We start from the raw sequence: 27,163 nt of genomic DNA, 5'->3' as shown, positions 1-27,163 counted from the left end.
GAACAGGGACGATGCAGGTTTCTGGGGTTTCAACCCGCCAGGCGGCCCTCACTATCCCATCGGCTCAGATAAAACGGGAGCACATTTCACATTCTGAGTTCATCTGGGTCCTGAGTTTGTATTTACAAGGGATCCATCTGGAAATCTGGTGGAGCTGATGGTGTCCTGAGCCCGGAGAGTGAGCAATGGAGTGAGGGACCTGCATCCCCGTGCCCCAAAAGAACCCACAGTGACCCCGGGCTGAGTTCCCCGTAGGCCTGAGCGAGCCCCGCCCTGGGGCAGCTCTTGTTCCAGGCTCGGCCCACTCTGACACCTGGCCCCAAACTGCCTTCAGGCTTACACCATGTGAAATGTCTGGTATTCGTGTTTTTTGCCAAAGACAACAATTTCTTAGAGTTCAGCACAGAGTCTTCCAGGTCAGGAAACTGAGTCCCCCGAGGCCTCGGGTGGAAGGGGCCAGAGGCTGGTGTCCTGCTTGTGGGCCAGCCCCGTTTGAGTCATGGGTCCTTAGAGAGCCTCAAAGAGGGCTGAGGGTGCTCAGGGGAGGAAATGCTTTCCTTTCTAAGTGCCCCTCCTCCTGGGAGAGCTACCTAAACGGTAGAAAGGGGAGCGTCTCCTGAGCACACAGTCCTGGCATTCCTGGCAGATTCTTCCCCCCTCGGCCACACTGACCGATGCCAGCCCTTCCGTGTGGCCTGAGACACACCACACACGTCACACGCACACCCAACATGTACACCACACACACACACACCAAGTGCACTCCACACACCCCCTCCTCTCTCCCTCCACTCCCCAAGGGAGCCTCCACTTTGGGCGGCTCTCCCACGTCAGAACCTTCTTTCTTCCACGGGACCAACCCAGCTGCCTGTGATTTCTGAATGGGGGTCCCGGCCCCTCCTCTGGGTCCCAAATTTGGGGGCTCTGGGGAATGACAGGTCCCTAAACGTGTCAAAGCTGCTCTCGTGTCTCCCCTGGGCTTCTGCCTTCCCAGATCCTCAACTTCGAGGCTCCACAAAGGGCTTAAAGACCCTGTTGTAAAGAAATCATGGGAGTCTAGGATTAACTAGGAAGTTCAGGGAATTACTCCCATTAGCTGACTCTCCTGTCTAATTGGGGATGTTGTACCCGGGGCCCTGGGCGCCCTCCTGCCCCCAGCACCCTGCACAGCTCCTTAGTGACCACTACTGCCTAGCGCGGCCCTCACCCCGCACAGTCCTCATGACTCCCATGTACCGGCCCCCAGCAGGTTGGAGCTGAGGACGTGACAATGGCAACGTCACCTTCAGGCCGGGGCAGCTCCCGAAACACCTGGACTCGGGCCGGTGGGTCACACTGACCTCGCAGCTGTGACCAGAGTCCTGCACGGAGGGCGCACCCTCACTCACACCCCAGCCCCTGTTGAGGGGCCCGCCACGGGGGGCCGTGCGTGAAGGGCAGGCTGGGCTCAGTCCACGCCCCCAACATGCATCACAATCTTGCAGCAAGAGAAACACCTGCCACTTAACAGCCATTTCACCCAAACGAGTGTCTGCTTTTTGAGTCCCGGCCCCTACATACAACATGGGGATGATAGTGCCTGGTGGCCATAATGGTTGCAAAACACCTAGATGAATACCTGGAACAGGATGAATGAGTAGTGAACGCCAAGGGCAACAGCCACCGGAACAACGCACGGGATGACGTGTGAGACGACGCTGTGTGACATCACGTACACGACAGTGAGGCCGTGGGGAGGGCCGTGGTCCCCGCACCTCCGCACTGATTGACGGGCCTCCCCACGTGCTCACACGCCCAGTCCGTGTGTCCTCACCTCTCGCCGGCCTCTCCTCTCAGCTGTTTGGCTCTGTTGGGATTTAGAAGTTTCTTGCTTTGATCTATTGTGGGTCATGGTAGGCTCCCAAAGACGTCTCTGCCCTGATCCCCAAACCAAGAATAAGGTGGCAGATGGACCGAGCAGCTGACCGTAAAGTGGAGAGGTCGTGCAGGCCCCGCGGCGGCCCGTGTGACCTCAGGAGTCCTCGCAGGTGGACGAGGAGCTCGGCCCGCCGTCTTGGCTTTGAGATGGAGGGAGAGGCCTCCACCGGAACGCCGCAGCCTCTGGGGGCTGGAGGAGGGGAGGGGACACGACCTGCCCCGGAGCCTCCATCCCTCAACTTTGCCCCGTGAGGCTGTGTCGAACATCGGACTTCCAGAACCCCCAGATGAGACGTGTACGTCGTCAGGCGCTGTTCGTGGGAATCCGTCAGAGCTGCCACAGGGACCCGAGGCGTGTGTAGACCTTAGAGTTTGGTGTCCAGGGAGTATTCTTACCATTTTCAAGGTCCTGTAGGGACACCACTGTGATGACCACAGCCCCCGACCCCAGACCTCTTGTCCTCACGGGGACCGACACGGGTGCTCTGAAGGGCCCCTCCTGTGACACGGAGGACGTGCCCAACCCCACAGGCAAAGCGACTGCATCTGCAGCGGTCGGATTCCCTTCGAATTCTGCACCTTTGATTCCTGAGTCTGATGTCTACAGCGTGGCTGTGGTGGACGCAGCCGCTCCGGACAGTCTCTGACGTGTGACGCCAGGATCATGCCACTGTTCGCTTGGCCCTTTCGGGCCGCTGAGCATCAGTTTCTTTCAGCGTCTTGGAAGGATCTGGACAGAAAACTGAATGCTGGTCTTGTAGACGTTCAGCCCACATCATCCATCCGGGCTCATTAAATCACGGGATTGCTCAGAAGCACCAAATTAATTTTTTTCTAGCAAATTACACTTTAAAGTTGCTTGTTTCACATCTGGCAGTTGAGGCAAAAGCTAAAACTTACGTTGGGAGCGTGAGGAATGATCTCGACGCGTTCTTTCCTGGGGAGTTGAGGGAAGGGGGCGGGTGTTCGGAGGAGGAGGATGGGCAGGAAGCCTTGGGGGGCCACGGTGCTGGTCCTGGCAGTCATGCAGCCTGGGCGCCGGGGTGTGGGAGCTGCAGTCTGCGTGTGCTGGCTGATCTCACAGGCGTTGCTGTGTCCCAGCTATCTGCAGGGATGCGGGGCTGGGAGGGCAGGAGCTGTTGTCCCCTTCCTCGCCTCGTCCACACCCTGAAAGGGACCGCGGTGGCAACTGGCCTGGCCTGCATGCTGCAGGCACCTGGGGAGGCCGGGCCGGCCTCGCGACCCGCTTCCTCTCTGCCCCCTGCTTCCACCGCCTGGAGTGGGCTGGGCCCGTGAGCTCCTAGGGCCGGGCCGGGTCTTCTGCACGTGAGCGTCTTCCCCAGTCCCCCGCACCATCCCCAGCTGGACGGGCCAGCCCCAGGCTGTGCGCAGGTGGTTGGAGGGGGATGAAGTCGGCCTCATTCGGCACCTCGGTCCTCAGGCGTCCGTGGGCAGATCCCGAGAGCCCCCGTTCCCTGGTCCCCGTCCCCCAGAATCCCGTCAGGTAGGGCCAGGGTCCCTGTCTGTGGCCTCACTTCAAGAAGAGCTGACCTGGGACCTGCTGTATAGCATCCCAGTTTCTCCACGTCCAGGAAATAGCAGGTCAGAGGCTCTGCATACGGAACCCCTTGAGGGCCCTAGGGACCCCCAGCTGCCAGACACGGATGGCCTCCGTCAGGGGCCGTTGGTCTGGCTGTGGCTGACAGGGAAGCCCGGCCCAGGGGACAGGGTCAGGCCAGGCGCTGCCAGGGAGGAGGGACAGGAGAGCCTGGAGTTCGGAGAGCGTGGGGAGGTGGCCGGAGGGAAGGGGGAGCACGGTCTGCATCTCTGGCCCAGGGAGGCCGCCTGGGCCTTTGGGGACTCGGAGGAGGACCCGGGCCCTGAGGGCGGGGCTGGGAGCAGGCAGCCGAGGACGGAGGGCGCCCGTGAGCTGCTCTCCCCAACCCGGCCCACAGGCGCTCCTGCTCTGCCAGTGCCCACGGCAGGGGTGCTGGCCAGACTGGGCCCAGGAGCAGGGGATGGGGTCAGCTGTGCGTGAGCTCCTGGCCACTGCTCCTGCAACTCTCCCAGCAGCCCTACCCTTCGACCCACCCGCCCCGAGGACCTGGGGGCGCAGTGTGGGGCTGAGGTCGGTCTGGTGCGGAGGGAGAGGCGGGCGGTGCCCGGGGGTGGCAGGGACCGGCCGGCCTGGTCCATGACTGGGAAGGGCCGGTGCACTGGCAGGGGCAGGCAATGGGAGCACAGAGCCTCTTCCCAGCTTGCCTCTAGTCCGAGCGACGGGGTTCCAGTGGAGGAGGGTGGTGTGGATGGTGGGCTGGAGGCGGAGGGAGAGGAGCGTGCCCGGCGCCCGGCAGGCCCACGGGGAAGCCTTTGCTGACCCCTCCCCTCCCCTCCCCCGGCACCCAGCCCGCGGGGTCCGTGGTGCCTACAAGCTGGGGTTCGCAGGCAGCGAGAACAGGCGGCCCTGCCGGCCCCGAGACCACCCACAGTGAGGATCTGCGCACGGAGCCCCCAGCTCACCTGACCAGCCCTGACCCCCGTAAGGGTGGTGGGCTCGGGGCCGGCGGGACAGCGGGACACACGAGCCCTGTGGGGTCCCCGGCTGGAGGGGGGTACGGGCAGCTCTGCCGGGCTGGGCGGCAGCGAGGGACGGGGCCCGGCCGGTCTGCCCTCGCCCTCGGGCGTCTTAGAGCAAGGCTGGTCCCCGGAGCCTCCTCCTCCCCTGAGGCTTTCTGGGCAGGTGTGGGGTGCAGGCCTTTGTCTCAGACCGCGGGAGCTGCCGAGGCTCAGGGGTCTGTTCCTGGTCGGAGCTCAGGCGCCCGGCAGGCAGAGGCACAGCGGAGACTCACGTCTGCAGGTGGATCTTATGGCACGTTGGTCTGAAAACAGGGACGGAGCCCCGGAGGTGGCGGGCGGCTCACCCCTGCGTATCTGTTTCCCCAGGTACCGCGTGGTGGTCTCATACCCGCCCCAGAGCGAGGCGGAGATCGAGCTGAAGGAAGGGGACGTGGTCTTCGTGCACAAGAAGCGTGAGGACGGCTGGTACAAGGGGACCCTGCAGAGGAACGGCCGCACCGGCCTCTTCCCCGGCAGCTTCGTGGAGAGCTTCTGAGGCTGTGCCTGCCGCCCCCCAGGGACGGAGGTGCAGGGACCCCAGGGGAGCAGCCGCCCGAGGCCCCAGGTCCTTCTGGGGACCTGGCGGGGACGCCCGCACGCGCAGGACCCGGGGGCGAGGAGGTCATGGCTTCCACCCGCCCCGCGTCCTCCAACGGGGAGCAGACGCGCCGGGGCGGTTGGCTGCCGGGATGCCCCTCTGCCGTCTGCGGGCGGGGCCGGTGGGGGGTAGGGCCCCGCGCGTTTGGAGAGTGTCCTTTGGGCGGCTCCGGGTTTCACGTGGGTCCTGATTGCTCCTCGTCTCCGGCTATACCTCAGGCACCTCCACCTGGACCCTCAGCACGGTGCCCTGGCCCGGGGTCGTCAACTGCCTCGTCCGGGCAAGGCCAGCACGTGGCTCCCGCGGGGCGAGGTGGCAGCGGTGCCTCGTGCTTTGCCACCACTGTCCCCTCTCCCTCGTGCTTCTTTCTTACATCTTTTTACTGCAAAGCTGTTCGACTTTCTAAATGTCTAACAGGTCGTTCACTGCCTATTTTTCATACATCTGGTGCTGCCTTTTTGTAAAACTAGTCAGGACTTGGTTGAGCTTGAAAGAAAAAATCTCTGGGGAGACACCAAAGGGGCAGAACTTTTACAGGCACCATGTGAACCTGGAGAGCCAGGTCTTCACAGCCTCGGTGCTCGTGGGGCCAGAGGGGCCTGGGCATTGGAGGGAGTTAGGAAAAGCCCGTGTCTTTCCACCCTTCCAGAGCCCCTGCCGCATCTGGAGTGGTTCTGACGAGAGGTGGCAGTAAAGGAACAGGAGGGTGGGCCCCAGGTCAGGAGGCAGAACTTCCCTTCTGCGCTGTAGAGGGGACACCACAGCCAGCACTTCCACTGTCCAAATGTGCGGTTTTTACCACCGTTCAGATCGACTGCCTTGTGACGGTTTCTCCTTTTTTTCTTTAAATAAATAACTGCTCTGCTCTCAGTGCACACCTGGGTCTCGAGAGCAGAGCCACGAGGATAACGAGGGCTTTGAGGCGTCATGCAGACTTGCAGGTCCAGGGAGCTGGGCGGGGAGGGGCAGCTCTGATCCTGGGACCTTCCCCGTCGGGGGTCCACGAAGGGCACCCACGAGTCCACCTTCCCCCAAGCCCCGACGGGAGGAGCCCGTGAGAGAGACACCTTAGGAATACGTTCCTATCAGTTCCCAAACCCTCTCTCTCTTCACAAAGCCACTCAGGGTTAAATCAGGCTGAACACACTAGCCTTTGGGATGTCTCTGCAACAAAATGCAGAAGCCCACTCCCCGGCCTGCCATGAGGCCGTGGCAGGAACGCTGTTGTCAGAGTTCCTGTGTTGGGGTGTGACCTGGCTACTTGTTGATGCCCGGTGGCTCCACGCTGGCGGGTCGCCCCCAGGGAAAGCGCTCTTCCTCTCTCCAGGACATGATAGATTGACAGAGTTGAGAAATTTGTTCCGAATCAAAGGAAAAAAAATCCGGTTTAAATGCAGGGAGTCCCACGCACCGAGTTTATGACAGCCAGAAGGTGCGCGTTTGTCACTGGTTGCCAAATTAGTTGCCTTCTGTGCACAGAAATCCTATGCGTGTCTACAATTATGTCATCACCAAAAACATGCGTGGATTAACATGCTGAGTGAGACACGTGTTCTCCAGTGAAACCAGAGCCGACTTCGTCCCCAGATGATAGGAAAATCTTCTTTCTAAACGTAGGCAGTTACCAAGCAACAGCACAGACCGCTCCCGGCACCGCCCACGTGATGCTGAGAGGCTGGCGCCTGGTGGAGGGGGCATGCCCCCCTGCAGGTGTCTTAGCAAAGTTGTCGCCAGCCTCTCCTGCGCAGAGTCAGGGCTGGGCGCTGGGGCCTCCCCGGGGCCACCAACGTCAGGGCCTCCTCGCCGGCCAGGCTCCGGGGAGCATGGACACGCACGACCACCCCCCTGCTTTGGGCTGTTTTCAAACCCTTGGTCAGAAAATCAGCCCTCGTGACCAGTGAACCACAGACAGGGCAGGAGCAGAAGCAGACCCTTCTGCCAGGGGCCGTCCTGCCCGGAAGGGTCCCCTCGTCCTGGCCACTAAGATGAACCAGCCCTTCGCCTGACACCCTCAGACTCCCCAGGTCCAGACCTCACGCACCGTGGTCGTGACGTGGCCTTTGGGGCCAAGGCGACATGCTCTGAGGAGCAGGGTAGAGTCCTCAGCCACATGCACTTGACATCAGAGGACACGGAGGTGACAGGGCCATCGGGCCATCAGAGGGCCACGGGAACAGAGTCAGGAGATGGCAGCCTCACAGTGAATGCCGGGCTCTGGTGGGAAATCGTTGGCACTTTGCACAGTCACACACATGCACCCCTTGCTTCTGTTAGACACAGACGTCAGTGTGTGATTCTGGAGGGACGGACTGATGACAAACCATGATGCCTGTGTTTCCAAGTCTTTAAATAAAACTGAATGTGGAGAGGCCTGGTGTCTGGATGGGGGCGCAGTCAGGTGGGGCCGGGCTGGGCAGGAGAATCGGCAGGTGTCCCCCACGTCCCCTCTGCCAGCCTGTGGGCGCACAGCCCTGCCACCCCCAGGAGCTTCCGAGTGGGCCACCTGGGGTCTGTGTCAGGGTGGCGGGCCGCTGAGGGGACTGGGGGCGCCAGACAGCCACTCCCGGCACAGGCTGGGATTCTGCTGCTGGGGAGGAAGAACTGAGCCTGGCCAGTGGGGCTTGGGCGGCTTCTAGGACCCCCGCAGGCTCTTGCTTGCCTGGAAAAGCAGAGTGACTTTCTGTAGGTGATGCCCCTTCCTTGCTTGTGGGAAGCCTTCATGTCAGTAGTCATTCAAGTCCTGTCGGCCAGGAGTGCCTGGAATCGGCCTCCCAGACCAGCACACTCACTACCCTGCCTGTGTGTCTGGCCTCGGGTGCCTGGGCCACAGGGACCTGTCCTCTGGAACCCACCCGCAGGAGGGGCGTCAGGAGGCTGCCGATCTCCAAAGGGGGGGGGGCGTGGGGGCCTGTCTCCAGTAGCCAGACAGAGGGAGGCCCGGCAGAGGGCTGCACACGACCCAAGACCTGTCAGGGTGTTTCCTGGAGGAGACCCCGCTGCCCTCCTGGCCGGGCCTCCCACCCAGAGCCTTTGACCGTCACATCACTGGAGCTGGAGGGGAGCTTAGCCAGGAGCTACTTCCCTCTTCTGTGTGAACAAACACAGTGAACTAGCAGAAGACTGGTAACACCGCCTGCAGGGTGCGGAGGGGAGGACAGCCCGAGCTGCAGTGATAAAGGCTTCACGCACTCCCCAGCAAGCTGGGCCAGAGACACTTCGCCAGGTGGGCCGTTAGATGAAGTGGCCAGATCTCATGCTCAGTGCACCCCCAAGACCAGTGCCCAAGGCTGGGCACTGAGCCAGGCCCTCCGTGGAAACAGTGCGTCGGGCCTGAGGGCCGGGGGCGGCAGCGCTGTCATGACCCGCAGGCCGCCTGGCAAGTCTGACCACAGGGACGGACACGGCAACCCCCTGCCCCTGGGCCTGGAGCCACGTCCGAATCCAGGCTGGTCAGGGCAGCTGGACACTCACCTGTGAAGCAGAGACAACCCCACTGTCCACAGGGAACTGGGACTCCGCTGAGACCTCAGCCCCGTGGCTTTTGGGAGCAGGAGTCATTGCTCTGCCCCCGACACTGACGAGGTGGCACACGTCGGCCTTGGGGAAACTCGGGTCTCCTTTCCCGGGGGAGCCGCTCCACAGCCGGCCCTTCACTGGCGAGGACAGATTGGTGACACCGTGGAGTGCGCAGTGGCGGTGTTCTGCGCCCCCGCGGCCTCACCCTGCCCCATCCCTCAGACCGCACCTCCTCCCCCCAAGCCCACAGCAGAGTGAGGGCTGTTCCAGGGATCGTAACAGACGCGCCTTTTCGGGCTGCGCGTCCACAGCCCCCAGTCCTCCTGGGAAGCCTGGAGCCAGACCTCCAGTCACAAGACTGAGGCTGGAAGGGACAGGGGAGGGTGTGCGGTTCAGAAAAGGTTTTCTGGGTAAGGAAGGGGAGAGGAGGCCCGTGAGGAGCCCCTGCACCAGGCAGGGCAGAGGTAACAGGGCGGCAAAGCAGGAGGGGGACTGGGAGGGCAGCAGGGAGGGGCTGTATGCAAGCGCCCTGCAGACTGAGAACCATGGCCCGTGTCCCGCTCCCGGAACCTGAGAACCTGTCAGGTTACGTGACAAAGAGGGGTTGAGGTTGCTAACCGGCCGACCCTGAGTTAGGGAGACCCTCCTGGCCCCCTGGGTGGGCCCAGAGTGCCCACGGGTCCTTGCAAGGACATCAGGGAGGCCGGAGAGCCGAGAGCCGCGCACGGGAGGCGCCCAGGGCCTACTCTGAAGCTGAAGGAACCAAAGGCTGACGCTCCTTTGACCCGGGTCGGGTCCTGAATGACCCCCGGGACCCCTCCGGGCCTTGGGCCATTTCGGGAGGGCTGGTGGGTCTGTTTGAACAGGGACGGAAGGAGGGCAAGCAGAGCAAACGGGGAGGGGGCTCCTGACGGGGAGCATCCGGAACTGCTAAGGAAGAGGCTCCAGGCGGACCGGGAGGCCCCCACGGAGGAGGTGAGCGCCGGCACCGGGCTGCCGCGGAGGGGCCACCGAGGGGGCGGCTCAGCTAGCACCGGGCAGGACGCCTGCCCCGCGAGGAGGGGGTGCGCACGGCAGTGGCAGGGGCTGAACACAGGCCAAGAAAACGGCGTGCGTGTGGGTCCCCTGGAGGGGAGCATGGGGGGGGGGGCGCGGAAGGCGGGCAGGGGCGGGTGGGCGGCGACGGGCTCTGCCACCTGCCTCCCGCGCTCGCCCGGGGCCCAACCTGGGGAGGTGGGGGTCAGGTTCCTTCCCACGGACCCCGCCCCCTGGATGAAACCTCTGCCTCGGGCTAGGCTGGGAGACAGTCCTCCCCGCTCGGTTGTTCCTGGAATGACTCTCCCATTCCAGGGCCCTCAGGGCCTCAACTTCTTGGCACCAAACTGCCCTTTTCTCTAAATAAGCAGCTCTTGCCCTGACGATTCCAAGAAAGAAAGGAGACGGCCCCCGTAAGAGAAGACGTGCAGCCGCCCTCGTAATCAGAGGAACGGGGTCCACACGACACCGGGACCCGCAGACGGGACGCTGCTCTGCCCGCCAAGCAGCTGGGACGCAGATGACGCCCCACAGGGCGACCTGGCGCACCTGCGCCCTAGGAGGTGCCACGTGGACGCGGGGCCTTCGCACAGCACGTCGGCGCACGGAGCTCACGCACAGGGACGTTCACGCAGGGCCCACGCACGGCACGTCGGCGCACGGCACGTCGGCGCACGGGTTCCGCTCTCGGACCTGGGAGACAGGGGTTTGCGGCGGCTCCACGCCAGTGGTTGAAGGAGCAGGTGAGGATGCGGGGGCGGCGCGCGTGTTCTTGTGAGAAGGGGACGTGGAGGAGTGAGCGTGTGTGAAGGTGGCGGGCACCGGAATGTGCTTCGTGTGTGCGCGGGAGCGGAACCTGGGCGGTGGGCGGGGCGTCTGTGGAGGTTCCTCAGCGCTGCCGTTTACTCTTTACCACGTAAATACTTGGCTCATTGGAACGTAGCTTCCCACGTCTAAGTCAGATAACCTGTTTGGAGTGCGAGTCAGAAGCTGAGCAGCCGCTGCCTCCGGCGCGGCTGAGAGGGACCCGGGGGCGCCGCGGGGGAGCAGCCTCTGAGCTGGGGGCGGGGCGGGGCTGGAAGAGGGAGGGAGAACCCGGAGCCTCCCGCGGCCCCCGCCCCCACCCCAGGCCTGGCCGGGCCTTCGAGGACCGGCTGGGGGCGTGTCCTGGGACGTCGGTGCTCCTGGGCTCCGCGTCGGAAGCTGCAGTCCTGACGCTGGTTTCCGACGCGGCGGCCTCCCACTCTCCGAGCTGGATCGTGTTTGGCGGCGGCCCTCGGAGGGTCCAGGGCGCTCTCCCTTCTCGGCCCCCGTGGCCTGAGCGCTGACTTACAACGGGGAGAGGGGCAGGCTCTGCAGCACCGCCGAGTTATTAGCACCGTGGCACGTCCATGCGCGCCGCTGACTCAGCGCTTTAATATGCCTCTTAAATATGCATCAGAGCCCTGATAAACGTGAGTCATCTTTGGAATGACTTCGCAGCTGTTCGCCCGCCGCATCGCTGATGCATGTTTTTTCGGTGAACTCATCAAAGGACCTAGATTTTAATCAGTCTTCAGAATCTTCTGTTGGGGCCAAGTCAAATCCCTGTGAATCCGAAGGGAGGTCTCTGGTGGCACACCCCAGGGCTCTGCCAGTAGAGCACGCTGTAATTTAGGTAAAGGCGTCAGGGCGTGAATATCACATCTGTCAATTACCCAGAGCCTGGTGGGACAGGTGGATATAACAGATAGCGGAACCAAGGTCACAGTTTCCTCAAGGGAAGAGATTCGTGCACGACCGGAATAATTGTAGAACCTTATGTACAGAAACCTGCGGTTTATTGTGTTTGACCGACCAGCGCGACCAGGGTTCCTCCAAAAGGAGGATGTGGCATAAGTAAATGCAAAACTGCCGAGGTGGGTGCGCGGAGAGTCCTGTGAGGCGGCTCGCTTGTCGTAGGGCACGTGCAGCTGTGGCGCTTGGGGAGGGATTAGTGGTGACACAGCTGCCCCCAGGGATCAGGACTCGGAGGGGACTCCCAGGACAAAGGGGCAGGACTGGCAAGGCAGGCGGGCTTCTCCTCGCTTATAGACTAGGTCACTTTCCAGGCTTTGGAATTAATTGTCTGTTAGTACAAACGGTCAAGTTGCATTGACCAAGTAAAATTGTAAAAAAAAGTGCTCTAGATTTTATATTTTCAAAACCCTGGAACTCTTTGTTCAGATGCAATCTTCTGTGGAAGACTAGCACGTAAAGCCGATGAAAGCAGGGCTCTTTTTCTGGAAACGGGGCGGGGGCCGGGAAACCCATCTGCGTGGGTGCTCCCCACGGTCCACGGCCCTTTGTGCGTCTCCCAGGCGAGTGGGAGCTTCTGTGCGCTGTTCCTGTAACAGCTGACAAGCCGTCGGGGGTCGGGGGCCTGCTGTTCTAATGGACTCCTGGAGGGTCTCGTCAGTGTGGTTAGACTTGGAAACGTGATCCAGAATTGAGATTGCAAAGTCAGGTTAAACAGCTGGGCAACCCCACTCAGCCCTGTCCGTCATACTCAGCAGAGGCCGTGCTCCCGGGACGCCTCAGCATTTGGTTTTGGGCCCAGTGTCTCAGCGCTGCTCGTTTCTCCTCTTTCTCGGTGCCAGGCATGAGGCCACCGTCAGGGGCTTCCCTGTGCGGCCACTTCACAGCCTCGCGGCGGTGGAGACAGGCGTGGCCGCTGTCCCCGGGTGGAGGGGAGTTCGCGCCTGCGTCCCACTGGGACGGCTGCCTCTCTCTCCCCGGATGGCGGGCACCGACAGCCGCCGCTCCCCCCGCCCTCCCGCGAAATGCATTTCCCAGACTGCCCTGCAGGCAGCCCAGGCCATGAGTGGGGACCCCCCTTCTTCCCAGCTTTCTGAAGGCTGGGGCGTGGATGTGTCAAAGCCATCTCCAGCCACGAAGACAGGAGCAAACTCTGTGGACAGCAGAGAAGGAGGAGGAGGAGGGGCTCTGACCAGCCAAGCCACGGTGGATGGCCTGCCCACGGGAGAGAGAAGTAAACGTTTGTCTGTTTAAGCCACCATCACTGGGAGACTCTTCTTCCTCTTACACCTGTGTTTTTTTTACAATCTCCACTGGGTTGCCTTCTAACCTGACGTTCTAGAATGGTCGTCTCTCCGTGGATCACAGATGGAGCAGACATTGCTGAGTGACCAAAGGCCAGTTCTGACTTATGCTTATGGACATAATGGAAAAACAGCATTAGATTTACCCTTCCGCCTGACACAACTAGGAAACCAGACAAAACACAGGACATTGGAACACAGGCGTCACAGAACAGTGATTCTCGGGAAGAAGGGACCCTTTAGTGAGTGTGGGGTGCCATCACAGCCTGGGGGCTTAAACAGCAAGTTTAATTCCCCACAGCTCTGGAGGCTGGAAGTCTGAGATCAAGGTGTGAGCAGGGCTGGTTGCTCCGGAGGCCTCTCTCCTTGGGTCCTCACGTGGCTCCCTCTGTGTGTTGTGTCCTGATCTCCTCCTCTTATAAGGACAGCAGTCCTGTTGGATTCGAGCCCACCCGTGTGACCTCATTTGCCTTACCTACCTCTTTAAAGGCCCAACACAAAACACGACCGCGTGTTTCAGCTGCATCACACAAAATTTTTTGTCTGTTTTTGTGTTAATTAAGTTAAAAATATTTTGTAAATTTGCCTTTTTTTGGGGGGCCTGTAGGGTTTTTTTCTAAGAAGTGTGTTATTTAATTTCTGAATATTTAGGAATTTCCCAGGTATCTTTCCATTGTTGATTGCTAGTTTAATTCCATTGTGGTCAGAGAACATATTTTATACAATTTCAGCTCTCTTAAACTTATTGAGGCTGGTTTTATGGTCCAAAATACGTTCTTTTTTGGTGAATGTTCTGTGTACACTTGAAAAGAACGTGTGTCCTGCTGCTGTGGGTTGGTTGTGATCTCTAAATGTCAATTAGATCAAATTGATTGATAGTGTTGTTTAAGCCTTCTATATATCTTTATAGATCTTCTTTCGACTTGTTCTGTCAGTTACAGAGAGAACATTGTTGAAGTTTCCATTTACAATGGTGGATTTGTCCTTTTAAGTTCTGTGGTATCTGCAAGTCTCTTTAATTCTATCAGTTTTTTGCGTCATGTATTTTGACTCGGTTATTAGGTGCAAACACACGTAAGATAGATAGGTTCTCGTGGTGAATTGGCCCCTTTATCATTTAGAAATGACCCCTTTTCTCCCTGGTGCAGTTCCTTGTTCTGAATTGACTTTGTCTTAGTTATGCTGCCACTTTAGCTTTTGTCTCATTCCTATTCTCATGAAATATGCTTTTTCTATCCTTTTAGTCTGTCTTCATCTTTTAAGTAGTGTTTTAGTAAAGTAGTGTTTCAGATAGCTGTATCTTACTTTTAAAATCCAACCTGACAGTCTCTGCCTGTTAACATTGGAGTGTTCTGACCATTCACAGTAACGTGATTGGGTTTAAATCTACAATTTTGCTATTTTTTGTTGTTTCATCCTTTCATTATTTCTCCCTCTTTTCCTGACTCCTTTGGATTAATTTAGTATTTTTTATGTTTCCATTTTATTTCCTTTTTTGACTCAAGAGGCATACTTTGTTTTAAAATTTTGTGATTGATCTAGAGTTCGAAGTATGTGTATTTAGTTGTCATCGATAGTTATCACAATATTAAAGATACACATTATGCCTCTTCACATATTTTGTGAGCATTTGTTATTCGAATACACTGATTCTACCCTCCTCAGCCTTTGTGCCACTGTTTTCATACATTTTACTTCTATGTTTGTGCCAAAAATCTTGGCTCTTTGTGCACCGATGCTGAACAGAAATACAGAGTTTTGGAGGAAGGGAAAGAATAGCTTTATTCTTTGCCAGGCAAAGAGGGAACACAGCTGGCTAGGGCCTCAAGAACTGTGCTCCCTTTCAAGAGGGTAATGAGGAGTTTCATAGTAATGGTTCAAAGAGGGCGTGATCAGCTCGTGGACACTCTTCGGGTTGGTTAGTGGTGAGGTAATTGGGAGTCGGCATCATCAACCTTCTGGTTCCAACAGGTCTGGGGTCTCCGTGCTTGTGAGCAGCAGACAGTTAACTTCTCCCACCTGGAGGGGGTTTCAGTATCTGCAAAACAGCTCAAAGATATTGTTGTGTGCATCCCTTGAGGGGGAACCAGGACCCTGGCCCAAGGCTGTGCTATTGTTTCCTGACTGCTCCTCTATTGTCTCTGCGTCCCCTCCCTTCCCTGATTAGCATCTGTTTGAACCTGCTCCTTGGAACTCAGGGAACGTCCTGGAGGCCAAATGAAGCCCATTTCCTGTAATCAAGAAATGGAGGACACAGAAAGGCTTCTGTGCCCAGGAGCCCACAGGGCCCTGATCCGTATCATATGTTACAGAGGCCCACAATTTATTTTGATTTTGCTTTAAACAGTTGGTTATCTTAAAGCAATTTAAAAGAAATTTTTTTATTGGAGTATAGTTGATTTACAGTGTTGTGTTAGTTTTAAATGTGCAGCAAAGTGATTCAGTTACGCATACAATTATATTTTTTTCAGATTCTTTCTCCTTATATTACAAAATATTGAGTATAGTTCCCTGTGCTATACAGTAGGTCCTTTCAGGTTATCTGTTTTATATATAGTAGTATAATATTAAAGCAATTTTTAAAAATAAATTATTTATTTATTTTTGGCTGCGTTGGGTCTTTGTTGCTGCATGCAGACTTTCTCTAATTATGGCCAGCGGGGGCTACTCTTCCTTGCGGTGCACGTGCTTCTCATTGCGGTGGCTTCTCTTGTGGAGCTCGGGCTCTAGGCACGCAGGCTCGGTAGTTGTGACACACAGGCTTAGTTGCTCTGCGGCGGGCGGGATCTTCCAGGACCAGGGCTCGAACCCATGTCCCCTGCATTGGCAGGTGGATTCTTAACCACTGCGCCACCAGGGAAATCCCAAGGCAATTTTTAAACTACAGAAAAACAGTCTTTTATGTTACGTGTTTACTCTTTCCAGTTACTTTGTGTAGATTTGAATTTCCTTTAGGTTTCATTTTTTTTCTGCCTGAAGCACTTCCTTTAACATTTCATGTAATCCAAGTGTGGTAGCAGTGGAGTTTTTCAGTTGTTGTTTGTCTTAATGTCTTTATTTTGCCCATATTTTTGAAAGATATTTTCACTGGCATGGAATTCTAGGTTGACTTTTTTTCATTCAGCATTTGAAAAGGTATTGTCTCTTGGTTTGCATTGTTCTTGGTAAGATGTGTTTGTTCATTGTTAACCTAGTTTCTCTTGTAATAGGGAAGAACGTTTTGTATTCTCTTACAAGTTAATCACTAAAGGAATGCTGCTTATAAGCTTAAACTCTACATAACGGCCCATCTCTGGGAGCCCTGCCTCCCAGGTAATGAGCATTCAGCTCAAACACCTGTGTTTAGCCCCCACGGACCCTCCTGAGCAGGCCCACCTGTGAATGACTGCACGAGGGCGAAATTAACACCTCCCCTCCGGAGGCTGCGGGAACCAGGAAGTGCTTGGCTTTAGTCCCGCCCCTTGTAGTATAAAAGGAGCCTCAGTCTAACTCAGCAAGATGGTTCTTTGGGCCACGAGCCCACCGTCTTGGTCTGCTGGCTTTCTGGATAAAGTCGCTATTCTTTGCCCCAGCAACTTGCCTCTGCATTTATTGGCCTGTCGTGTGGTGAGCAGGACGAGCTTGGACTCGGTAACACCGTCATTCAGACTCTGGAGTCTGCAAGATGTTTCCTTCTATAAGCATCTCTTTTTAAAGCTAGTATTTTTCCCATGTGGGGTAACACCTTAAACGCTGAGATTAACGACTCGGCAGGGAAATGGGGAATAAAGAGGGTAAATAAGGAATCGGGCGGCCCCGGCGAGCACTCCAGGCGTTGGTGTGGAGGCTGGCCGCCCTCTCCTTCTGTCATCTCGCCTGGGCGTGCCAAGTGGCTTCCTGATGCCGGAGGTCAGCGCCCTCAGCAGCTGCAGATGCGCTTTCTGGGCACCAGCCTGTGCTGACCTGCCAGGCGCTCAACGCCAAGTGTTGTGGACGAACGGCTTCCCTCTCACTTGGAAAGACTCAGGGACGCCAGGGCTCCCCCAGCTGGGCCGGCCTCACAGGGAGGCAGGGCAGCCTCGGACTCTGGCCGCTTTCCTCTGGGCCTCACCCTCCTCCCGGTCCACTTGGGCAGCAGCACCGCCTGCCTGCTCCCCAGATTTCACACGGGAGCCCAAGGGGCGTCGGAGGGCTCCCAGGAGCCTCAGAATCCGCCAGAGTGGGCGGCCCCAGGAGGAGCAGCTGGACATGGCCCTGCCCTTGATCATCACGGAGCAGGTGTTTCTGTTTCCTGTCAGGCCATCTGGGTGCAGTTCTGCCTGAGTGGGGCCGGTGCCCTAGTTCTGGGCTTCATCTCACAACCCCCTCTAGTCCCACACTGAGTAGCCTTTGTCAGCAGTAAAGGGACACTCACCTTCCAGCAGCTGCGTTTTCACTTTGTTTCGCCAGAACTTCGGGGGAGGAAGCTGACCCTCGGGGCAGCTGTCATGAGCATGGAGAAACGGCACCAAGGATGGTGCCGACCAAGGGAGCCAGGGCGAGGCTTCGTGGGACCAGGTGCTCGGCCTACCCCCGGGCTCCCGGGTCACCACTCCTGACCTGGAACCACCCCTCTCGGGACCTGAGGCCGCCGTGCCGGGGCCGGTGCCCTGGGGTGGTTTACTTGTGCGGTTGTCTCCTCCCGGGGGCCTGGGCAGGAGAACTGGAGGTTTGGGGGCACGCGGCTTTGACCTCGTGGGTGACCACGGCCTGCGGTGGCTCTGTCCACACAAGCAACCGTTTCCACAGAGGCAGGAATTTAAGCAAAGGCTGCTTGGGCCTCCCTCACTGAGGCACAGGCCACATGCAGGCACCTGAGAGTGGGTGGGCCTTGTGGAGGACCTTGACCTTGACCCCAAACCACAGTTAGATAGGCCTGGGGGCAGCAGAGCCTGAGCACAAGCCAGTTAACGAAAGGGCAGTGGCTGAGGCCGGAGGGGGCAGGCGGGACAGAGCCCAGGACACACCTTCGGGAGCCGAGATTCTTTGCTCGGTGAGACACTCGAGCCTGCCCGGTGGCCGACCCCCTCCCGTCATCGGTGGGCAGCTGTGCCACGACCCTGTGGACTCCTGGTCCCCGTGCTCTGGCCACAGCTGCATGTGGACTCGCTGCAGACACAGCCGTGTCACCTGTGAGGACTGAGGCCCAGCCCATCTTTATTTTTTGCCTCCTGAGGTGGCTGCCAGCTCCGGTGACGTGTCTAATGGAAGGGGACGATTGTGCCAGCCTTGCTTGCCCCCAACCTTAAAGGTGCTTTCAGTGTTTCATCGTAAGTGTGACGCCTGCGCTGGTTACTGTTTGCGGATACCCTTTATCAAGTTAAGGAAGTTTCCTTCTATTTGATATTCTAAGAGTCTTTTTTGTTTTGTTTTCTTAAATCTCAAAGATGCTAAATTTTATCAATATTTTCTGATTCTATAGGGATGACCATATGATTTTTCTTTTAACGTTCATGCTGAGTTACACTAGTTAATTTTCTAATGTTCAAACGTCATTGCCTTCCTGGATATGAGGAACTCTCTTTTTAAATATATGTTCCTGGATTCAGTTTGTTAGTAATTTGTTTAGGATTTTTGCATGTTTGTTTATATATGAGATTAGACTATGATTGTCCTTTCTCAGAATGTCTTTATTAGGCTTTGAAATGAAAACCATGTTGGCCTTGTAAAATGAGTTTGGGATGTTTCTTTTATCCATTTTTAGGGAATGTATTTGTTTCCTATTGTTGCTGTAACAAATTACCACAAATGTAGTGGCTTTAAACAGCACAGATTTATTTATCGTACGATGTTGGTAGTCAGAACCGGACTAAAATCTAAGTGTCAGGCACAGCTGTGCCCTCTGGAGCCTCCAGGGGAGGATCCCCGTCTGCCGTTTCCAGCCCCTGGAAGCGCCCGCGTTCCGAGGCTTACGGCCTCTTCCGCATTGCAGCCAGCAGTGCTGCCCCTCCAACCCTGCTTCGCCAGCCACACGTCCCTCCAGCACCCCCCCGAGACCACCCAGAACCACCCCCCCGTCTCAGGCCCTCTGCAGCCTGCTGCCAGGTGAGGAAGCACGCTCGCAGGCCCAGGGCCGAGGGCGTGGGCATCTCTGGGGTGGGGGCAGCGTCCCACCTACCACGGGAGAGCTGGTCAAATGCCTTTCCTCTTGAGACAGCTGAGAGGATTCGCGGCCCAAACTGTAGGGGGATTTTAGTTATGAATTGTCTTTTATTAAGAAATTTTGTATTTCTTATATCAGTAAATTAATTTTTTAAATTATTTTCTGTTGATACTTCTGTATTTTCTAATTTATCAGTGACACTTTAACGTCCCAGTATCTGTAGTGATACTCTGTTTTTTCATTCCCCGCTTTTGCCTTTTAACTTTCAGCCTTTAAGAAAAAAGACAGGCTTACTGAGGCATAACGTACAGATAGTAAGAGGTGGTTGAGGTGGCCGCTTGCACGTGCTTTACGAACGTCGGCAGCCACGCAGCCCCCTCACGCCGTGGGTCTGGGGACCTGCACCAGCCGCCAGATGCCCTCCTGCCTCGGAGGCCAGGCCGCCCCCCAGCAGGGCCGCCTTTTGCCGAAAATGTAGCTACACGTCAGCTTTTGGCTCAGTGTACACGATGTACCTTTTCCTATCAGGACAGAAAGCTTTAGCTCACTCTTGTAAAGTGACGTAGCTGATTTAAAAAAACTTCTATGTAGAAAAATTAGAGCATGTGATTACTGATTTATTTGGGTCTAAATCTACCATATTACTAAATGCTTTTTAGCTGTCATACCTGTTTTATTTCCTTTATGTCCTTGTTTCCTTTTGGATGATCATTTATGAGACCAGTTTTCCTTCTGCTGGCTTGACAGGCACACGTGTTCCCACGCGTACGTGGTCCTTCCCGAGTCTCCCGTTCCCCGCTGGCGGGACTTCTATCCTCTGCCCAGTTAGTGAGGACCTCCTCACGCCGTGCACCCCACTCTCCCAACTGAACGTGCCACTGCAGTCTCGAAGTTTTGTTCCCTCTCTATTTCTAGCTCCACAGGACATTTTCATGGGTTTACACAGCGTGTTCCTTTGTGTGTCAGTGGTTTTGAAGCGTGCCCTAGTTACCCTCCTGCATATGCGGTAGTAGGACTCCTGGCCTGGACTTGAGTCCAGGCCCGCCTGCCCCTGGCCTGGCTGCTCCCCGCAACACACCGCTCCCCCGGCTCCATGCGCATCTGGCCTGAGAGTCAGACTTGCGCCTGCTCGCTGGGCTGGCCTTGTGAACCCTCGTCTGCTCCCTGCCTCCGTCTTCCCAGTCCTCTCTGTTCTCTGATCCTCTCCGTCCCCCGGGTGCACAGGCGTCATCGGGAGCCTGCTGTTCCCAGCATCCGGGTGGCCCTCCTGCCCTCCTGCTTCGGAAGCTGCTGCAGTCCTTCCAGGCCCAGCCACACCCACCCGCTTGCCTCCCTGTGCTCCAGGGCCAGGGGCAGGAGCCCTTGGCAGAGCGGCCGCCCCACAGGGGCCTCCTCAGTTTGCGCTCCCATTTCCTGGCCAGACGGGAAAATGGGGCCTAAAATGAGTTCATCTTCAAAATGGGGATAGTAATCATCCCTGTAGCGCTTGGAAGCTGAAATCATAGTCTGTATGAAAGAGCTTAAAAATTCAGAGTCCTCGGTACAAAGATTAATGGTTGGCGGTGAAAGGCAGTTCTGTTTTACATGCGTTATGGAAAAACAATAAAACATGTCTAGCTTTATTTTGTTCCCAGGAAATTTATTAACTTAAGCATCAGTGGATAACATCTCACCCTGTGACCCTGGAGAATTAATAAGCTTTATTTTATTTATTTATTTATTTATGGCTGTGTCGGGTCTTCGTTTCTGTGCGAGGGCTTTCTCTAATTGCGGCAAGTGGGGGCCACTCTTCATCGCGGTGCGCGGGCCTCTCACCATCGCGGCCTCTCTTGTTGCGGAGCACAGGCTCCAGACGCGCAGGCTCAGTAGATGTGGCTCACGGGCTTAGTTGCTCCGCGGCATGTGGGATCCTCCCAGACCAGGGCTCGAACCCGTGTCCCCTGCATTGGCAGGCAGACTCCCAACCACTGCGCCACCAGGGAAGCCCATTAATAAGCTTTATAAAGAGAAGCTGAGCGTTATGCAGGCAGACCTCACTGTATTTGCATATCCTGTGCTGATTGGTGCCATTTTTCCAACAGCATTTGCTCACTTCGTGTCTCTGTGTCATGTTTTGGTAATTCTCACAGTATTTCAAACTTCCTCATCATTATATTTGTTACGGTGATCTGTGATCGGTGATCTTAATGTTACTACCACGGCTTGCTGCTTGCTGGATGGTTAGCATTTTTTTTAGCAATTATTAACTAAGGTATGTGCACTGTTCTTTAGACATAAGCTGTTGCACATTTGACAGACTAAAAAGCACAGTGTAAACATAACTTTTATGTGCACTGGGAAACCAAAATTCATGTGACTGACTTTATTTCGATACTTGCTTCATTGGGTGGTCTGGACCCGAGCCCGCATTATCTCCGAGGTCTGCCTGTACTGTAATTGTTTAAAACTATTTTTGTTCTTTGCAGTGCAACTCTTCTAAAATAAAATCTTATGTGGAATCCCAGATATATGAAGTGAATTCAGGATTCACACTGCGGGCGTGCACGTGTGGCGAGTCTTCCTCACAGCAGAGTCACTAGCAGCCCAAGGTGACGGCCCTTCTTTTCAGCTCCGGGTCTGAGGTAGGTTTCCGTGACCTTTTCAACTAGGAATTGAATAACTGTTTTAACATGCCAACAACCACTCTGGCATTTAAAAGTAACTTTATTAAAGTTCAGGATAGCTGTTTATACACAGTTTGATGTAATAGGCTACCAACAACCACCGCTCGCAGCACATCACTGAGCTCGCCGCATCGCTTCTGGGCTAAGGCTCAGCGCTGCGGCACTGGCCGGGCTTGGGAGGCCAGGCTACCTGCCCTCAGGGGCTCACCGACTCTCCTGCTCCCACCTTCCAGAGGCTGGGCATTACTGATCCTGAGAAGAAAGCGCAGAGCTTTTTCTGTGATGCTTGTAACTTATTTTACTAAACTGCAGAAATGCAAAAATGGAATTTAAAGTGTTGGTCCAGATAAGCTGTGCTACAAAATGAAAGGTTTTATTTGCAACTTACGCAAATTCATGAAAAAAATACACTGCTCAGAATCTGACATGGGCTAAGTAAAACATTCTGTTATCTGAAAAATACTGGTAATATACCTCTGTCTTAAAATAATTCAAACATATAATTAAATTCTCATAGTTCTGATAAGATGTTTAAGATCACAGTTTGCAAAAAGAAGAGTTACAGTAATTTTAAACGTAGTTTAGTGAATATGTAGATACATTTTATTTGTCAAGTGTAAATATCAGTTTCATTTAGAATATTCAAGTACAAAAAATGAAAACTTATGACTGTTAAGAAAAAGTTAGAGGCCATTAAATCGTTCTGCAAATACTGAGGCACTGAATTCAAATATCCTTTACAATACGAATTATCTAAATTTTTATCTTTAATATTCAGATGTTCCTAGTAACTTTTTTAAGATACATTTTTAATAAGATGATCCAACTTTATTATTTATTTTCCCTGGAAGACAGTTTGAAACAAGTATGTAGTATAGACTCATGCAAACAGTGTGAAGACACCCAGTTCCAAAGGTACTTATCACCAGAAAAGGGCTTATTTACCTGAGTGTTTCTGCTTTAAACATTGTTTCATCACAACCACCCATGGACCACAACACTGAAGCACATATTATGTAATTTGATGCAAAAGCTTAGGATCATGTTACCAGTTGGATAATTGTATGAAAAATTTTAAAGTTCTATAAAACTATTGAGCTTGGAGTTTCAGGTACATAATACATTTTAAAACATATTCCCAAAAGTTTACCTTTAGTATGTACACAAAACGTTCATCTTGGAATATGTATGCAATCAGAGCCACAATATAAACGAGTCCTGTACTTTCAAAGGCACCGACACTCTTGTCACAGCAAAGTGATAGCAAGCTCTGGGCAGCAGGAGAAATGATCTCAGTTCATCACAAACCAACAACTTGAACGTCTAACAGTGAATGAGTAACATCATCCAATCTGGCTTATGTACTGACCTCATACTTTAACTGTGGCCATTTGCCAGATACAGAATAAGTGATACAGCAAGTAAAAACAGCAAGAAAATCAAAGCATACTTCTAACAGTTTAATAACTTTGCTTGTGATGATCTTCTGTGATCTGGAACCTTTGTTTTACATAAAACTGGAGCTGGAAAGAGAAAAAAAACCTTTTGATTGGTACAATAGAAAACCATATAGGAATAAAAATCACTTGTTTTACAAAGCTTTTACAGAAAGAGCAGATGTACATCGAGGATATGATAGGATATCTAGCCATGGGACTCTGGAAAAGAAAAGAAAAAACAAACACCAACATTTCTTGAGGGGAAATTTTTCTGAGCTCTCAAACGATGGGCTTGGCCCTGATTTTGCAAACAACAGCCCATACCTTACTTCCACAAGGTGATTGTAAATGGTTTTTTGCGTATGGAATAAAGTCAGGGAGTCCAAATCTAGTAACACTGGACTAAGTTGAGATGATAAGGTAAAAGACCCCTTAGCTTTATAATTCGAGGCACACTGAAAAGAAGTTATAAATTATATTTATACACTTGGTCCTATGGATCCGAGGGTTCCACATCTGAGGATTCAACTGACTGAGTATCGAAAATACAATATTTGGGAAAAAATAACAGAAAGTTCCAAAAAACAAAACTTGAATTTGCCACTTGCTGGCAACTATATACCTAGCATTTACATTCTGTTTACATTGTATCAGGTGTTACAAGTAATCTGTAGATGATTTAAAGTGTGCAGGAAAATGTGCATAGGTTCTTTGCAAAAATTGTGCCATTGTATATGAGGGACTTGAGCATCTGTGGATTTTGGTATCCTCGGGGCCTCCTGGAACCAGTCCCCCACAGATAATGAGGGTGGTTTATCTTTTGAAATTCAGTGTATTCATTTTTTCTAGGCTCTGGGGGTGGATACATCAACGGACAAAACAGAGATCCACTCCCTGGAAGAGCTTATGTGAAAAGATCATACATGAGAATTCCTTCTTCCCCAAAACCATAAAATCCAGAGGCCAATTAAATCCACCCAAAACCGTGTGGATTTACTTCTCCATAGTTCAAAAGTGGAAAGCTGTCATCATGGGCAATGTTGTGTTCTCCTACCTTTTTGAAGGTGACTTACAATATTCTGAAAATATCAGTCTGAAATACGATGTGGTCGTAAACCTGAGGGCTGCCCTTTGGGGCACGGGAGAACCTGAGCTCCCCACGCGGAGGGGCTGGGTGCTCAACAGAGCAAGCAAACAGGCGAAGTGATGAGGACATTTAAGTGGGAGAAGTAAAGTGAAAACAAGAAAGGAAGAAAACCTTATCTTCTAGGACTTCGGTTGCGTTGTCTTTAACACATACCCCAGACCTACAAGCCTTGGGACCATCCTCCACCTGCTACCAAGGCCGCCCCGATGCACGGGGGCCCTCTCTACCTTCCTCTGCATCTTTACGTCCACCACTCGTTTCACAAGCTCTGACATCAAAGCACAGGAGTTCCAATCGATAGCCTGGTTCCCTTATTAAAATAAAAATTCTCATAAAATCATTATCAGAATTTGTTTTAAAAAAGTAAACCTAAGAATTTTTTTATCAACTGTTATGTCTATGATTCCCCAATATACAGCCTATGTCAGGCATGAAATGTGACATAACTAACGGGGGGAGGGAGTGGTCAGCAGTTACTAGACGTGCCCTGGAGCAGCCAGTGTCCCCAGGTCGCTGACCCTTACGTGTTGTAGCAAATTTTTATTTCGTTCATTCATTCACTTCAGACTTTCACTCAAGGATGCACGGAGCACGGAACACGTGCCAGGTGCCCTTCTAGCTGCTGGGGAATCAGTCAGCACAGCAAGAGGGACGAGCTCTCTGCTCTCAAGGAACTGACGTTTTAGCTGCAGGAGCAGACGGGAGTAAGGAGACAGGGTGAAGCGCCCTGAAGGTCGGGGCAGTGAGACGGGCGGGGGTGGGGGGGGCACTTACTTCTTGCGGTCCTTGTCCTTCCTCACGTTACCACCTGGGGTCATAAAGGGCTGGTTCTGGTATATCTCGGAGGTAGCTTTCTTCTTAGAGAAAGCGATTATTTCTTCTTCCAGAAGTCTCCTCTTCTCCTCAAGCCTCAGCTTCTCCTCTTGGTGGACTCTCTTAAGGTGTTCAAACTTGGCCTGGAGCTGTGAAGTGAAGGGCGGTTCCCGCTGAGGACGTGCTGGGGCAGCCCATGCCCCGGCACCTCCCCACCGCAGCCCTGCTCACGCAGTCTGCACGGCGACATGTGGAATTGCTCTAACTGTAATTTTGAATGAGCTCCCATGCAAAAAACGCATGAACAAAACATAAAAACAGCCTCATGCACAAACCTCAGTTTTTTAAATGTTTGACCTCTTAGAGTTTTTCTTTTGCTTTACATTTTCCCCACAAAGCCCCTTCAAATAAAGTTTCAAAAATCCATTCTTAATAAAAGTGAGGGACAAATTACAGAAGCAAGTTATCAAAAAGAGGGAAAAAAAAGCCCTTATTTTCCAAATGAATTTACTACGTGGTAGTGAAATAGCTGTTGACTACGCTGGTGAACCTGTTTGGAAAGCAAGTGTCAATTTAAATCAAGAACCTTAACATCTGTTATGTTTTTCCCACAGTCATTCACCTTCTTGAAATCTAAACGAAATCAAAAAGTCCTGAATTTAGATAAAAGTTTTATACATAAAAATACAGTTGACCCTTGAACCTTGCAGGGTTGGAGACGCCAAACCCCGCCGGTTGAAGAGTCGAGTGTGTCACAGCTCCGTAAGCACAGACGGTGCAGTCCTGTGGACTCGGTGAGTGAAAAACATCCACGTATAAATGGGCCCATGCAGCTCAAACCCAGGTGGTTCAAGGGTCAGCTGTACTTGCTGGGTTTACACCATAATTGGGAAAAAACACCTGTGTCTCTAAGAGAGAACATTTTAAAATTCACTTATGCTAAATACACTCAGTGCAGTCATTAAAATGAGTTTTGCCAAAGTTTGTAACAGTACAACATGAGAATTCCCTGGTTTGATTGTTGTGTATCTGAAAAAAGATCTAGAGACTTTAGCAGGTTCCTTACGAATCAGCTGTGTGCCAAGAACACAAGCACAACATCTAGACTCTACATCAAAAAGATAACTTTGTTTTTGATTCTCTGGTCTGGTTAGATAAACTTTCAATTAGTATTTTCAGTTCTGGGCAGCAACCTAACATTTATACAAAAAGTAGGACTTGGTTTCCAGAAAAGATGGCTTATGATCACTGAGGAAGTCATCAGAGGCTGAGGGCAGAGAGAGCAGAGAGCCGTGCTGCTTCCTAATAAAGATCAGATGTTCCAGATACGGAGCGGGCTGGCTAGTGAGCCGGCAACCCTGACGGCAGAGTTTACAGAATAGGGTTGAAACAGATGAAGTAAGGCCCGAAGATTCTCTTATTCCTGAGGATGTCATTTCCAGAGGGATCAGTTCCTTAGTGTTTGCTTATGTAAATGGTTCCTTATAAAGGAAGGAACCATGTTTTTTATAAAAAGAAACATAAATAAATCGGTGGTATAAATACACAGACTGGCAGCTCTCTGAGCATGCGTGCACCCCGTGGATTTGGGAGAGGAGCGGGGCAGCTGGCGGGTGACGCCTGGAAAGAGAGGCCAGAGGGCAGATTTACGTTACGTGAACAGAGATACATCTCTGACAGACACTTAAACGGAGGGTGCATACTTTATATCCTTAAATATCCTGAAAGGTTATGGAGTACTTCATATATCATTTATGAGGTTGACTAAAACTTACAGGAAAACTATGAAGAGAAAAACGTCTTAGAAAGGGGGCAGGGGGAATGTGACTTATTCACATTCTGTGGAGTTCACGGCTTTCGTCAGTGACAGTCTGCTCCACCTGCAGGAAGTGCTCAATCAAGGGCTCCAATATTCACTACAAGGCCTTTAACTCAGACACAGTTTCAAGTACTTCTGTGCTGTTGAAACTACTCACGGACGCTCTGAAGCCTCTATGGCCAGTGTGGTACGCCGCTGTCTCTTGTAAACCTGCTTCTAAGGACACTATACACGCTGTTGTTCAGTGATCCTTTTTAAAGTATCCATTTTAAAAAGTGAATACCAGAGACAACATTCCTCTTGCCAAACTAGTCAGTGTCTTTGACCTGACCTTGACCTCTGTACTTGGCTGGAGACCCGGAAGTGTCACTGACAAGCACCCAGCGCTGCGGCTCAGCT

At 53.5% G+C, this 27,163-nt stretch overlaps 2 protein-coding genes across 6 annotated transcripts in view; one reads left to right on the top strand and one right to left on the bottom strand.

The window, feature by feature from the left end:
* Positions 1-27,163, top strand: part of SH3RF3 (SH3 domain containing ring finger 3) — a 257,763-nt gene that overhangs the window by 213,820 nt on the left and 16,780 nt on the right. For all 3 annotated transcript variants that reach the window (XM_082357317.1, XM_082357318.1, XM_082357319.1), the window contains 3 exons: positions 4,861-9,622; positions 10,054-10,425; positions 21,349-21,504. In XM_082357317.1, coding sequence (XP_082213443.1) covers positions 4,861-5,029 — 169 coding nt within the window. In that variant the 3' untranslated portion in view covers positions 5,030-9,622; positions 10,054-10,425; positions 21,349-21,504. The remainder of the gene's footprint in view (positions 1-4,860; positions 9,623-10,053; positions 10,426-21,348; positions 21,505-27,163) is intronic.
* The window catches only part of SEPTIN10 (septin 10), a 51,822-nt gene continuing 46,227 nt past the window's right edge, over positions 21,569-27,163 (bottom strand). For 2 of the 3 annotated variants that reach the window (XM_082357339.1, XM_082357340.1), the window contains 2 exons: positions 24,907-25,094; positions 21,569-23,069 (listed from right to left, as the gene is read on the bottom strand). In XM_082357339.1, the coding sequence (XP_082213465.1) occupies positions 23,054-23,069; positions 24,907-25,094 (204 nt within the window). In that variant the 3' untranslated portion in view covers positions 21,569-23,053. Of the gene's footprint in view, positions 23,070-23,111; positions 24,443-24,906; positions 25,095-27,163 lie in introns of those variants that run through there. The other variant, XM_082357341.1, reaches the window with a different exon arrangement.

This window comes from Balaenoptera borealis (genome assembly GCF_965194805.1).
Source record: "Balaenoptera borealis genome assembly, chromosome: 15".
NCBI lineage: Eukaryota > Metazoa > Chordata > Mammalia > Artiodactyla > Balaenopteridae > Balaenoptera > Balaenoptera borealis.
The sequence above is the reverse complement of the archived record's forward strand: the minus strand, read 5'-3'. Positions and strand labels throughout refer to the sequence as shown.